General features: G+C 31.4%; 1 protein-coding gene across 1 annotated transcript; it reads left to right on the top strand.

The window, feature by feature from the left end:
- Positions 1 to 3464: 3464 nt before the first annotated feature.
- Positions 3465 to 15818, top strand: LOC143043233 (uncharacterized). The gene is made up of 6 exons (XM_076215638.1): positions 3465 to 3557; positions 11100 to 11726; positions 12301 to 12571; positions 12943 to 13131; positions 14196 to 14471; positions 15440 to 15818. Exons 2-6 carry the CDS (start codon positions 11241 to 11243, stop codon positions 15646 to 15648), a joined length of 1431 nt encoding a protein of 476 aa, XP_076071753.1. The 5' UTR covers positions 3465 to 3557; positions 11100 to 11240; the 3' UTR covers positions 15649 to 15818.
- The last annotated feature ends 218 nt before the right edge of the window (positions 15819 to 16036 follow it).

Raw genomic sequence — 16036 nt, 5'->3', positions numbered from 1 at the left:
AATTTGAAATCTTCAGATGCACAAAGGCGTACGTGCCCTTTTATCAACTTTACAGGGTGTAGCTACCGCAAGTTTAGTCCAAATAGTTATGACGTCTGGCAAGGCGTCCCAGAAAATATTAAAATAGCCTTGTCAGACGTCGTAATTATTTGGACTACCGCAAGTATAAATGAATCTCTGTCAAAGAGCCCCTCCTGACAAGTCTCGAATGACAGCACAACTTTATCAAGGAATCCTCTATCAGATATGAACATATTTACCAATGTTACAATAACCGGCGGAACATTTACAAAATTAATTTAGTAAATAAAGATCGACCTATCCGATTCTCCTTGTGCGTCCACCGCCATTGACAACTGACTTGAAAATGTGCGTGTCAGAAATCGACCTCAAGGAAAAAGACGTTGAATTATAACTGTTCTGTTATTTTGTGACTCAAATATTGTTTAAGTTAATAAATTTGTTAATTTCTGTTTCAATTTTAAATTTTAGAAATACACAACTTTGCGAAATTAAACTGGTTTAAACTAGTTGGATAAAAATCGACAGGGAGGTTGATGGAAGAGCCTACACAAATATTGTACCCTTGTACACAGCGAACATAGAAATTACCCTAATTGTCCTAATCAGAATCGAAATAATTAATGCCAGCTATACTTTATTTTAGTTTTAACATGGGTAGGCATTATATTCGTGTTATTTTAGCCCTCGCTATCGCTCTGGCAAAAATAATCACGAATATAATGCCTACCCATGTTAAAACTACAATAAAGTATAGCTGGCATCAATTATTTCTTAATTCATTGTCCTATAGCGTGACTAAACACATGTTTAAACGGACATTAAAGTGTCAGCAAATCCACCCCATTAACATTTATTTAGTATTTTGAAAAAGAACCCAGACATATTGTTATTCCTTTATGTAGATTAAGAACGGTTAATGATAAAATTGAGAATGAAAATGGGGAATGTGTCAAAGAGACAACAACCCGACCAAATAAAAAACAACAACAGCAGAGGGTCACCAACAGGTCTTCAATGTAGCGAGAAATTCCCGCACCCGGAGGCGTCCTTCAGCTGGCCCCTAAACAAATATATACTAGTCCAGTGATAATGAACGCCATACTAATTTCCAAATTGTACACAAGAAAATAAAATTAAAATAATACAAGACTAACAAAGGCCAGAGGCTCCTGACTTGGGACAGGCGCAAAAATGCGGCGGGGTTAAACATGTTTGTGAGATCTCAACCCTCCCCCTATACCTCTAACCAATGTAGTAAAGTAAACGCATACCAATACGCACATTAAAATTCAGTTCAAGAGAAATCCGAGTCTGATGTCAGAAGATGTAACCAAAGAAAATAAACAAAATGACAATAATACATAAATAACAACAGACTACTAGCAGTTAACTGACATGCCAGCTCCAGACTTCAATTAAACTGACTGAAAGATTATGATTTCATCATATGAACATCAGGCACAATCCTTCCCGTTAGGGGTTTAGTATCATACCATCATAACATATATGAGAAGAACATAACCCGTGTCATGCCAACAACTGTATTTTAGAATAAATGTGTTTAGTTCCGATGCAAAGACCTTATCAGTGACTCAATATTAACGCCAAAATATGCAATCTTTAATGACTTGACAACAGTATCGTAATTATATCCCTTCTTAATAAGTCTATTCAAAGGTTTTGTAAGTTTCTGAGGTGAATACTGACACCTTTGTGCTTTATAAAGAATGTTACCATAAAAAATTGGATGTGAAATACCTGAACGTATTAGAAGTCTGCATGTTGAGCTATATTTACGAATGATGTCTTTATACCGATGATAAAATTTAGTAAATGTTTTGACTAGTTTGTGATATCGAAAACCCTGGTGTAATAATTTTTCAGTAATACATAAATTTCTTTCGTTAAAATCGAAAACATTGTTATAAACGTATAACTGGTAGGTGGCAAATCATTGGAGAGATTTCTTTTAATGTTTTGTTTTACTCAAGATGGAAACATCGGATAATAATTTAATTATAAAATTATTATTGTTTGCATGTTAGGTATTTAAACATGGCCGTTAACACGGACACTCTATGTATATAGCCTAATATTTTCCCCATACGAATGTTTAAATCCGCGGATTTGTATTGACACAGTGACATAGTTCAAATTCAGTAGGAGTTGTTCATAATCATACATGGATTAGAATAGCCCATTTTATTAAATATAATCATGATCGGATTACATTTGAAAATTTTCTCGGGATTTTCCAACATTTGGAAAATACACGTGATCATGAAGGACCACGTGATCATTTAATAGACCAGCAGAATTAAAATTTCACGAGGCACATAAGTATAACCGGAATTGATTGTCTTCTTGCGCATGAGTAAAACATGTAAGTGTAGGCGTAGAAATTATTGGTCTCAAAATTATATTATAATTATAGGCAGTACTCGAGCTAGCCAACAACATGTATGTATTACGGAGGCTCGAGGGTATAAAATTTCAGAAAATAAAAAAAAACTTCCTTTTTCATTTCAAATTTTATTTATTACTTTATAAGTTGTTACTTTATCATATGGTACACAAATGACCGTTTTGGCACCAGATGACTTTTAAAATGTAAATATCATTGAAAAAGCTCATAATAATCTCCATTGTAAAAATGCCATTTTTGGCATTAAAATTGAAATATCGTTTTTAAATCATCGGTAAACTATATTTTTTATTATTATTTTCAAAAAAGCTGTACTTAAACTAAACATTTGTAAAATTTGAGTGATTTCTGTAATTTAGTTCTTTTTTTATTTCGATATTACCTCTATTTCTCCTATTTACTAATAGTTCAACAGAAAAAAGTACCTTTACAAAAATGTATGCTTTTTTCGTAGGCAGATTGTGAGAGTAAATGATCGATGACCCCGTTTTTTTTTAATTTTATTTTTATATTAAGTATATTAAGATAAAGTTTATTTATAGAAAAATATAGCGAAATCCTATATTAAGAAAAAAAAAATGATTTAGACCCACGAGCCCCCTTAAGTGGAAAGAGGACAGGTAGTATACATCGATAAACTTCGACGGCATTACCTTGCAAAATTGTCAATTATAGTTCAATGGACAAACTGGAGTAGAAAATACTATTAGATAATGTTAAGAGAAAAAAAATACATAATCAACTGGTAAAATATTTATTAAATTTCTAGAAAGCAAAACTATGAACAAATTAAAAACAAAAACAAAAGAAAAAGAAAAAGCCAAAAAAAGCAGTGGAACATATTTTTAATTGTTTGACCATGTATATCTAACCTCAGTTAGTCTACATTGAAGCGACATGTTTACCACACGTAACTTAATTCTATTTAAATCTCATAAGGTGTTGTATAAGTAACCTTTAAAAGAAAGATAATCCTGGTTGACCTCATGGTACGAAACTATTCAAACACTTCAGAAATAGAACGATGTAACGACATTTGGGAATTTTTACAGTTAAATCTATAAAGGACAATATCAGTTAGTCAAAATCAGTTTCCCAAAGATATTTGGTGAGTACTATTACAATTATAATAAGGTACTATGTCGTAAAGTGCAAAGGGCGACAGGTAACCTATTGCAAGTTCTACAATAATTGGAAGTAAATACATCATCAACCTTAACTATCATCATCATAATAATACTGGTGACATATTATATTTTGTGTGCTATATAACATTCAGTTATTCCAATGACTTGTCTGTTCACTAAAATGCAATTGTTTGATCTTTAAAATGTTATATGTAAAAACTTAAAAGAAAAGGGAAATTTTAGTTATAGAAAAGAAAAATTAAAGTTTAAATCATGTTATGAGGTAAATATTATTAATATAGCTTTTGTGATACTTTTTTCAGGAATATCTGACGATAAACAAAGCATACTCATGTTTCATTCATTGAAGTTAGTTTGTGGAGAACAAAAATGTTACAGCCACTATTTGTTCAGACATTCTAGAAATAAACTATCTTTACCTGGTTTCATATTTTAAATAATTATATGACAGGAAAAAGGTAATTGTTTTGAAAAATCATATGGTGGTACACTTCCTTTTTTGCTATGGTCATTTGAAAGTTCACAATTCTGATGAATTTGTTTCACAGATTTAAGTTTGATTATAATTTTTCAACGAGACTGAAACGGCAGAAGAATACTTCCTTAAGTCAGTCTAGGGTATCGGTGTCTTTAAAAACCAATTGCAATATATTTGTATGAGGAATGGGGTGAGGAAGGAGAAGGTCTAAAACATCTTTTTGAACTTAATTCTTTTTGGCACTTTCTGTTTGAACTTAAGATAAAATGCGCATCAGCGTTCAGGATAGATGTTATTTTCTGTAACATTAAATGCTTTTAAGTTTTGTTTATGTTGATCTGTCCATCTCTGTTACATCTTCCAAAGTCATAGGCATGTTTGTAATAAGATTACACTTTGGTCTTAAACGACCAAGTAAGGAGTCTGTAATTCAGTGGTTATCTCAGGTGGTTGTCACTAATGTTATTGTGTTACACGTTTGTTTTTCCCGCCATTTTTAACACGAAGAAATGCCTGTACCAAATCCGCAATATGACTGTTATTTTAAAATCGTTTGATGTTATCGAGCCATTTGTTTTATAGGGATTTTCTGGTAACTTAACAGAAAACCCTTGCCGTTTTTGGCACAACCTTTTTGATCTTTTGGTCCTCGATGCTGTTCAACTTTGTACTCGTTTCGGCTTTCAAACTTTTGTATCTGTGCGTCACACATAGGTCTTGTGTGGACAAAATACACTTCTGGCGTATTAAAATTTTGAACTTGTTGCCTTTTGTTGGCTGTTGTTCGTGTGATTCTTTGTCAATTGTGTTCTCCAATTTATTTATATGGTAGTCCTGTGTTGTCATGTTGATGTTATATTTCATATGGCCATAAAAGTGCGAGGTTTGGCATGCCACAAAACCAGGTTCAACCCACCATTTTTTCCTTTAAAAATGCCCTGTACCAAGTCAGGAATATGGTCATTGTTATATTATAGTTCGTTTCTGTGTGTATTACATTATAACGTTGTGTCGTTTGTTTTCTCTTATTTTTTAGTGTAAATTCACATTGCGATAAGACGTGTCACGGTACTTGTCTATCCCAAATTCATGTACTTGGTTTTGATGTTATATATATATGTTATATTTGTTATTCTCGTGGGATTTTGTCTATGTGTGTTACATTTTAGTGTTATGTCGTTGTTCTCCTCTTATATTTAATGCGTTTCCCTCGGGTTTAGTTTGTTATCCCGATTTTGTTTTTTGTCCATGGATTTATGAGTTTTGAACAGCGGTATACTACTGTTGCCTTTATTTAGGAATTTCTGTATTGAATTTACCTTGGAGTCCGATTATTTTGTTATTTTACTTTTTGTCAAAGAATGACATTGACTTACAATCATGGATTCGGTAAAGATGTGTTATAATCTTAATTATTATAAAAACAAACAACCTTGGCAACAAAGACAACCAAAATGACATGTAGACAGTCTATAGACAAAGCACATAAGAAAAAATGAAAGACAGGAACAAAAAAAAAGATAAATAACACAAGGGTAACACAAGGGTCTCGCCAAAAGCGTTTTGTCAAAAATGGACTAAACAGTAAATGTTAAAAATATACAAAGACAAATTAAAAGAATACAAAAAAGAGTAATTCAGATGATAAACAACGTCAATACATATATTCTATACTTTAAGACCATCATCTATTGTATGTTAAGGGCATACGATACAGAGGGGAGGTAATGACGTTGCTGAGTTAATAAACGTAAATTGATATTTTCGCGACGTCAAACTATGACTTATCGGGAAAAGATTCAGCTTTCGACTGTTTTTTTTATCATTCAAACTTATCGAACTTGAAAACGAGTTCATTCACCCCTCAATTTTCATGAAAACGTAAATAGTGCAATTTTTTTTTAATTTGATAAAACATGCAGCAAAAATGACGTTTTTTTTTTAATTTTTACTACATTCGTGAACATTTGATAAATATGAGTTATTTGAAAAACAAACTGCACAAATTTAAGACATGTATATAAACTAGGAATTTACAAATAATCAAACAAAAAAACAGCTTGTATTTATCTTTTAAAACAAAAAAGTTAAGTATTTCTGTCGAAAGGAAAGTACGTCTACAAATCTGAATTTTGAAAAAATATATAAAATTTGGACTTCAATTACTCAAAAGTAGCACATGAAGGTATATTTTTTTATTACATATTTGATTTTATTGGGCAAAAAAATAGCCTCTATGCAAATTGTCAGCAAAATTTCAATATGGAATCAAAACAGTATCATATACCCTTTAGTTGAGACGCAGTATTAATCAATAAGGTCTTATAGTATATTTCGATAAACTTCTTTTAAGAAAAAGGACGAGACGTGAAACTATTAGTCGTATTACAGAGACACTCAAGTGTTTACTTTTGTATGCCACTGATGCTACAAATCAAAGACAATGACAAGCAAAACCAAGGAGTAAACAAAGACTCGAAAAAAACAAATGACATTTACATCAACATTTAAAAATTATAAATAAGAAACAACACGAACCCCACTAAAATCCGGGAGTGAAATGTCTACACATGTTAACGATTGAAATAATAATCAATTCATCTAACTTATTATTTGTCTTACTGTTGACTTTATGAAATGCCATTCCCTCAATAAAAAATCACAATTAGAATATCTATTCCATCGTTGGTGCACTAGACAATCGAAAAGAACAACATTTCAAACTAAAGGTAGTCTGAACACAACAAAAAAATAAAGGTATTGATTTATATCATGCAATAAAGCGTATCATGATACTTCGATAAAATCAATGATGTGTATAAATCGAATATAAGTCTCTAGATAAAAACCTTTAATATCTTTTGGCGAATCAGATATAATTACACACATATATATATATAAAATTATATTCATTAAATAAAATAATAAGATAAGTAAAAAGTTAACAGTTCCATTCTATCGATTTCATCCTTCCATTCGGACTCTTCGGGATGACTGATGTTGTGTCGCTATAGGCGACGTCTTTAAGGAGGTTTATAAAATTATGTATATATTTGTATAGTGGTGTATATACACCCTTGATTTATGTATGGTTAACCCATCAACCCATTTAAATTATAATTTATTATAATAATAGACATATTTTAGCGCTGATGCAATATAGAATATATACCCTAGTACGTGTTTTATAAATACATGCTATTGAATATGAAGGTTAAAAAGAATATTTGTACCAACATAGTCAATGCAAGCAACATTTAGTTATATTATTTTTGCATATCATATAATATTGTTTTTTTTTTGTTCCATTCTTGCGTAAAATGAACGAGCTTTTTTTGTGTTTTCTAATAACATTAACGGTACCATTTTTTTGTGTGCACCAGATGCGCATTTCGACAATACATGTCTCTTCAGTGATGCTCGTGGCCAAAATATGTATAATCCAAAGCATATAATTATTATATAAAAGATGAAGGGATTTTCCAAAAGTTCCAAACAGTATAGTCAAATCCGTGAAAAGGAATCAGAGCTTTGCATGAGGCAGATACATTCCTTAATTTATAATAATTTTTAAAATGTTGTAACAGCAAATTTAATAACACAAAAGAATCCGTATTTTCATGCCAGTACCGGAATACTGGCTTGGCTGGTGATACCGTCGGGGACTAACAGTCCACCAGTAGAGGCATCGACCCAATGGTAGTAATAACATTCTAATCAGCATGGATGATCAAATCCGTGTTTTACCTTAAACTTAATGAGCAATATTTTTATGAAAATAATAATAGTAACGGAAAGTGTCAACTACATCTACCCAGTTCCATTCTTTTAGTATGTAACCTAAAATGAAACTCATATATTATAGCTTAAAAAAGTGTGCAGGACAATTCGCCGTCCAGAATGGGCGAATCTGACTTTGCTATTTTACAAGATAACGAAAACATTTTTTTAAGCTCAGTGATAGATAATTCAAGATATCCCATATTTTTCAACTTGTCACTATCGTCAATGATACCACCACAGCTCATTATAAAAATTGAGAAAGGAAATGAGGAATGTGTCAAATCGACAACAACCCAAACATAGAGCAGACACAAGTATATTTCCCATTAGAATATTTGAAGTTCCCATGGGAAAATATAAAGGTCCATACTTGTCAACCGATGACAATAAAAATGCAGGTCATGTTTACCTGTATTGAAGAATGCAATCTCAGGTTATAGGGCGTACAAACGTTTTCGAGATGAATTTCAGTATTTAGGGGACATTTTTCTTATAATTTAAATCAAGTATTTTCCAACACATATGCAATTTCAAACTGTAGATATAATAATTTCATCGCACTTGAATTCCATTGATAGATTTGTGTTACACTGCCTTAATTCCTTTTCTTATTCCTTTTATGATATATATACAATGTGAATTTGATTTTTTTAACAAAATTGTTTATTTTTTAATCAACTTTCAACAATTTTTTACAGTAAAACTAGTTCACTGTTTTTTTTGTTTTTTTTTTATCTTTATTACTTTTCAACAATTTTTTACAGAAAATCAACTTATTCACTGTTGTCATTTTTTTTATCATTATCTAATTCACTGTTTTGTGTGAGACTCAATCAACAAGGTTTTAGTATCAATCGATAAATATTTTAAGAAAAAAAAAGGACTAGACGTGAAACTACTAGTCTTTTTGCAAGAGACACACAAATGTATTTTGTGTTTGCCACTGATGCTACAAATCAAACAACACATGTTGACGAAAAATAATTATCAGGTCGCAAAACTTATTATTTATCTTACTGTATTATTTACGAAATGCCATTCCCTCAATAAAAATCATTAATAGAATAACTATTTCCGCGTTGATTCACTAAGACCACCGAAGTGAACAAAGTTCCTTCCTTAGTTAATCTCTGAAAAAAAGAATTGATCTCTATTTTTCAATTTAAGCGTGTAGTGACACGTCACATAAATCAATGATTTATATAAATCGAATACAAGTCTTGAGAAAACCTTTAAAATAATTTTTGTTGAGTCAGATATAGTTGCACACATCTATATATATATATATATATTTGTATAGTTGTGTATTTATTGAATGGTTTATGGTTAACCCACAGACCCATTTAAATTATAATTTCAGATAGACATATTTTAGCGCTGATGCAATATATCTATATAGAATATATACCCTAGTACGTGGTTCTATAAATAAATGCTACTGAGTAAATAAGTTAAATACATCATGGTCAATACGAGCAACATTTAGCAATATTATGTTTGCATACATGCAATATACAACTTTAATTTTTTCCTTTTTTCCATTCTTGCTTAAAATGAAGGAGTTTTTGTGTTTTTGTGTTGTTACAAATCTGCATGAATGATTGAGTCAGTGTTTCACCTTATACTTGACAAGCCCCCTTTTTTTTATGAAAATAATAGTAACGGAAAGTTTTAACTAAATCTACTCAGTTTCATTCGATTATGATGTAACCTCAGATTACAATAACACTCATGTATTACAGATTAAGATTTTGTGCGTCCGCGTTTTCGACGTGCTGTTCTTGCCTTTTATCTTCATAACGAACGCTCACGCACACACACAGTTAAGACAAAGCTAATATCCCAATCACTAATATTTAAGATATGCACCTAACAATACCCGAGACAGAGAAGAAAAAAAAAACAAAGACATTTCGGACCGCAAAACTATTTATTGATTTGGTGGTCCAGACATATATTATCTTTAAGATATAAAAAGGGTCCCTTTTTGGGGAGTATCTTTTAAAGAATTCTTATGTAACATTCAAAAGCCTGGGGCTTCATAATCATTAAATTGATAGTATTTATGAAATGACAAAAAACAAGGACATTCCAGACACAAAACTATTGATTAATTTGGTGGTCCAGACATGCATTAAGTTTAAAATATAAAATAGGTCCCTTTTTGTGGTATTTTTTAAAGAATTTTTATGTTTAATTCAGAAGCGTGAGGCTTCATAATAATTGATTAAATAGTATTAATGAAATGACAAAAAAAATGATTGAAATGGAAAGTGGCGGATCCAGAACTTTTCCTAAGGGGTGCGCCATGCTTCAATGATTCCCAATATAATAAACCAAATTTTCCCATGAAAAGGGGGAGGTGCCAGCCCCAAGGTCCCCCTGGGTCCGCCTATAGAAGCAGAAGGAAAATCAAAAATATCTAGGGAGAGGGCCTATGTATAACACGTTGTTAGAGTTCCGGTGCCGACGGGAGAGCCAGTCGCTTTGATATAAACTCTACATGTATTTTTGATATTCTGGAACAACAGTCAGCCATCAACGATTAATTAAAGTATCAGTACTTGAAAATTCATAGTCGTTAGTTATATTGGATTTGGATGGCGAGGCTATTGAAAAATAATAACAACAAAAAAAACCCCCAAAATTTGGAGATTTTTTAGTATATCGCAATTTGAAAGAAGTAAACGCAGATATCTACATGTTTATTGAATTACTGTGGAAATACGGGAACCACGAATTTAAATGTATCACGAAATACATATTTTCTATTGAATGTATGTAAACTTTTTCATAAACAACGAATTAAAAATTCCACGAATATGCTATTTTTCAGCAATCCACGAAAATTGATACCCACGAAAATAAATGAATCCACAATAACGAATTTTGAAAAAAAACAAAAATACCAAACAAAGCTTGCGCGCCATAAAATCTACCTTCATATCCCAATGCATTTTATTATTTATGATAAGACGTGCTATCACAAAAAAGTTTTTTTTAAAGAAATGAATAATAAAAATTTTCATTACCTTAGCATGAAATGTAATTATAAGTATTGGATGCTTCTTTTAAATTAGTAATTTCATTAAGTTGTAAAAGCGTTGAACGCGCTTCATACAAAATGAACTTCGGTCAACGCTTTTATACCCCAATGAATTTACAAAAAGAATCATTCAGTTCTTAAATATAGACTGTCATTAACTAGTTAGAGCATAGTAATTTTCTTTTTGATTTGCAGATAACAACGTTAACTATACGTAACAACTTTATATAAAAGGGAAGAAAAAGAGAAGAACAGAGATTCAATAAAGTATATACATTTTAGAATAAGCCAATAACACTTTAACCAGAGCATAATCTTCAGGTCTTCTACACAAGCATGAGTCTTAGGAAATTTATTAGGAAACGCCGTAAGAAAGATGTAGAGGATTGGTATACTGGTGATTCTGAAACTGAAGATCAGTCTTGTTTTGTCCGGAATGGAACCCTGAGAAGATCATACGGAACACATACGGAGTTTATACGTAATGGTACTACAAGAAGAAGTTTGGACAATTACCAAGGTATGCTCCATTTAAATACTTTACAAAGAGGAGAATTAAAGGATTTAAGACAACAAAACGAGTTCCAAACAAAAAGAGCAAATATGTTAGAAGCTTTTAAAGAAAACCAGCCAAATGTTTTAGGACGCGATAGAGAAGACGAACACCAGAAAGAGCGGAGAAAGTTAGAAATATTATACATGAGTCAGGAGAAAGAAAACAAGAAACTCGAAAAAGAATTGGAAAAGTATAAAAAACTATGTCATGCCTCGGAAAAAAATCTCAAGGAACAATGTGAGCGGTCCAATAATTTTGAGAAACAGGCAAGTATAATATATCCATAATAAAGGACACTTAAGAATAACAATAATATATATGATATTTTTATTAATATAAAAAAGAAGATGTGGTATGATTGCCAATGAGACAACTATCCACAAAAGACCAAAATGACACAAAAATTAACAACTATAGGTCACCGTACGGCCTTCAACAATGAGCTATTAGGAATAATTGTCCTGTAAACATTTGTACAAATATCTTCATCATATACATCATAAAAGTTAAATTGTTCAATATAATGACTACAAATTATCTTCGAACATTCTAAGAGGGTTTTAAAGCCAAACCCATTTTTTAAAATCAAAGCCAAAACAACAGTCCACAATTGCAATAAAGTACATAGAAAATGAAAATTGAGCTATTCGAATTGTACTGAATATCGATAAAACATAAGCTTACAGATGAACATTAAGCAGTCCCTTCTGCACTTGCGATACCCAGTGACATCTTCCTTTCAAAACTTGTCTATAAGTCATAATCGATGATAAGCCACCACCATGCAGAGTTTTGTTAAATGTATTTTGTTTAAGAAATTACATTCTCTTATGTTGTTAGATGGTTGTTGTACTTGGCCATATTTCAAAGTTGGATACAACTACATTAGTAAAAGAAGACATAGAACAAGTGATTCAAGGTGTAACTTCTCAGTTAAACCAGCATTCCAAACTATTATCAACGATTGATGAGAGAACGTTGGAGACAAGCAACGATGTCAAAAGTTTGAAGATACTTGCTCAACTTAGACCTGAAATCATCAAAAAGAAAAAAATGAAATCACTGCCAGAAGATGTAAAGTCGGCTTTACAGAGACTTGCAAGTCTTATTGGTAATTATTACTCTGTGTCATTAATAAAGATTTAACAAGTTAAAGCATTAATCTTGATTTAAAAAAAGCCTTAAGTATTCAAAAGTACTAATATAATTAATGCCATGTTTGTGTATATCAAAATAAGTACGGAAATTAAAATATACATCTATGCAATGCTTAAACACTAATTTTATAACCGAGTTAAACAAAACCTTGTAAAAGTTATACCTCGGTAGTTCTTTTCTGGATAAATATTCCTTAAAAAAAAACGCTCAAAGCAGAATACTTGAAACCCAAGCGTATGAAAGGAGACACAATTGAAGACATTTATTTCCATTAGCTTTACAGAATGATACTTATTTTCTTCTAATTACATAATTTTGATTCAGGACCTCGATGGCAAGAACTAATACCTGCTCTTGGTCTCTCCCCAAGTTGTAATGAGCTAGGAAATAGTTCTCGTACATCATCGGAGAAGTTTTGGAGAATAATTCAATACTGGTATAATTCCGACCAAGAGGTGTCGCTGACTAGCCTAATCACAGCATGTAGGAAGATCGGCATCGACATAGTTCGAGGTAAGGTATTTAAAGATTGATATCGACACCTACGTACCATAAATGCGCCATGTGTGTGTTTTGAGCATTACAAATCTGAATACTGCAATACAGAATGTTTTACTTAACGTTTCTTCAATAAAGATAGTTCGAAAAAGTTAAATGGTTATCTGCCCCTTAAAAGTTGCCTTTAGTTGGTATTTTTATTGGCTCTGTAGGTTGCATTTCTGTTAATATTGACAATGCAATTTCCCATGGGAACTCCTTTTACAGCTTAAACTGTACCACTTTTACTAAGAAGTTTTGATTTTTTTTTTATCCTAGAATTGAAAGTTTATATGCACCATATTTTTTTCAAAGGGTAAAATATAGGGCTGTGCGGCATATTTTCAACGTTTATATGCCCTGAACTTGTCAGAGTTTAAACCAACACTAATTTTCGTAACTACCCCTACCTCAAATGAAAGGTTACCACAGATTTAAATGTAAACAATATGCACATGTTTATTTACTGGTAACATTTCCAAGTTATGTTTCTGTGAGATGGAACACAGAGAGCATAACTGGGAACCACTATGAAAACAAAATTAATTTTCTATGAATATTCAAGAGTTCATCTCCCAAAAGAGGCGTGTATTGAGAAACAGCTGTATTTACAAAGTACAACATGTAGTAGCCGATGCGCATTTAACTCAAACAATTCGACATGATAAGCAACAACAGAACACTATTGTCCTAAACCAGATAGCGATAAAAAGTATTTCAACTAAACAATTGTATTATTTATCTTATTGTCCTGGGATATGATCATGAAAACAATGAAAATTGTTTGTTTTAGTATTCCTTTTTTTACCAAGATACCAGTCAAAGTTTATCAAATTGACGTATTTGTTATTTTCGCCTGAATTAAACCGACTGAATTGACTAAATGATTGATTCAAGACGTTTTCAAGTATTCTTTCTTTTTGATTTTATATACCCAAAAAAGTGTCACTCTAACTTTACAAATAAAAATATTCTAAGTCGGATATAATTCTATTGAGAAGTGTGTACAGTAGATCCTAAATTCTAATGTATATTTACAGATAAGCCAATGCCGGAATACCACCAACGAATCCTTCAGAGACAAACACAAGGACTTATCAATGATATCATAGACGTTCATCATGTAGTTCCATACCTACAGACAGATTTGGTTATGTCAATAACCATGATAGAATATATTTACTCAGGTGCTGACAGAAGTACTCGAATACTCAGAATGTTAGATTCTCTAACTGTTCTTGGTGAGAACGCTCTTCCCGTCTTTGTGAAAGCCCTTAGAGAATCTGGCCATGATCATCTGGCAGAAAACTTTAAAGGTAATTGATATGTAAATAAATAATCACAGCTTTCAGTTTTTGAACAGTTTTCGATACCTCGTAACACTGTCTTACCATCAAATTTTAATTGTAAACATGAAATATAAATAAAAAAAATGTGTTATGAGTGATCATAAGACAACTCTACACGAGAGATTAATAGACACAGACATCAATAACCATAGGTCACCATAAAGCCTTCAACAATAAACAAAACACATACCGCATAGTTAGATATGAAAGGCCATGAAATGACAAATGTAAAACAGTGCAAACTAGAAAAATTGTAAGCCTAATGTTGTTAATTGTGAATGGAAAAATTTTATAATTCACAGCCGAAAATAACAACCACAGACTTACATGGAACAAGCACATACATAATGTAGCAAGGTTTAACTAGATTAAAGGCGCCTATTCAAGCCCACTAGACTTGGACAGTGGTGTAACAGTACATCATAAGACCAAACTATAAAAATCAGTTGTAAAAGGCTCAACTCCTAAGAAGGATGCAATTAGAAATCCACATAGTGGGCGTGACAGGATATTTATACATCCCCACATCAAGACACTAAGTAATAATTTTACTATAACAACGTTGTTACAGTAAAATTATGAAATGCCAAAGACAAAATTTTAATATCACATATACAACACTTCGTATAAATTGATACCTTTTTTATATTATTATTGTTGGACAGTTTAGTTTCCTCATCTGAAGTGCGAACCTGAAGGGAAAAATCTCTGATAAGAGATCCAATTTGTTTCTCGGGGAAATAAAAGTTAGCCTCTTTATCTAGTTATTTTGTTTTAAACTATTTCTTTTATTAAGCAAGTGTTCTACATCTTTTTTTATAGTTTCGATATCTTCAAATGGTCCGTTTTTTTTAAAATACATTCAAACCATTCGACCAATAACACTCATTTCGATACAAAAAAAAAATTAACTCTTTATTTCATACTTATTACAGATTGCCTTGAGAATGGGGCGGCAGATGAAAAAATGGCTTTACCAATAATAGATAAAGTCCAGTGTTTTGAAAAAGATTCACAGTGCATAACAGTCCCTATAAACATAAAGGAATTTGCAACAATGAAAACCAAACTTGAGTTATGCTATGCAGAGATTTGTAAAAATGAACATATGAAGACAAATAACATTAAATTTGAAGAGAGATGAATTAATATCATCCAGTTGTTGAAACGTTATTTGATTTATTTTAAAATTGTAAATATAAAATTGTAAGTCATATTGCATTCAAGATATTTGTAATTTTGTATATATTTGTTAGAATTCTGTTAATTAAGATTGTCATCAATTTCACCCAGGTTTTTCATTTTCATCTTCATTAAAAAAATATCAAAATACCAGACTTATAATATTGTGTGCCAGAAACCAGACTCACCAGATGTGCTCGACTAAAAACAGTTAAACTGCAAAATAAAGTACCAACACTTAGCCCATTGAAAATTACAGAAATGAAGGAAGACTTTCATTTATGTTTAAATATACTTTGTAACTTTTTTGGTCTTTTGGAAAATGTTGTTTTTGCTGTTTTTATACCCTT

The sequence above is a fragment of the Mytilus galloprovincialis genome, chromosome 8, assembly GCF_965363235.1.
Source record: "Mytilus galloprovincialis chromosome 8, xbMytGall1.hap1.1, whole genome shotgun sequence".
NCBI lineage: Eukaryota > Metazoa > Mollusca > Bivalvia > Mytilida > Mytilidae > Mytilus > Mytilus galloprovincialis.
This window is presented reverse-complemented; position numbering and strand designations above follow the sequence as displayed.

Bases quoted from the DNA above. Each gene is read 5' to 3' on its own strand.
- LOC143043233 (XM_076215638.1), top strand. From the start codon at position 11,241: ATGAGTCTTAGGAAATTTATTAGGAAACGCCGTAAGAAAGATGTAGAG. The intron at 11,727-12,300 runs GCAAGTATAATA...TTATGTTGTTAG, and splicing joins CCAATAATTTTGAGAAACAG to ATGGTTGTTGTACTTGGCCA. The intron at 12,572-12,942 runs GTAATTATTACT...ATTTTGATTCAG, and splicing joins GAGACTTGCAAGTCTTATTG to GACCTCGATGGCAAGAACTA.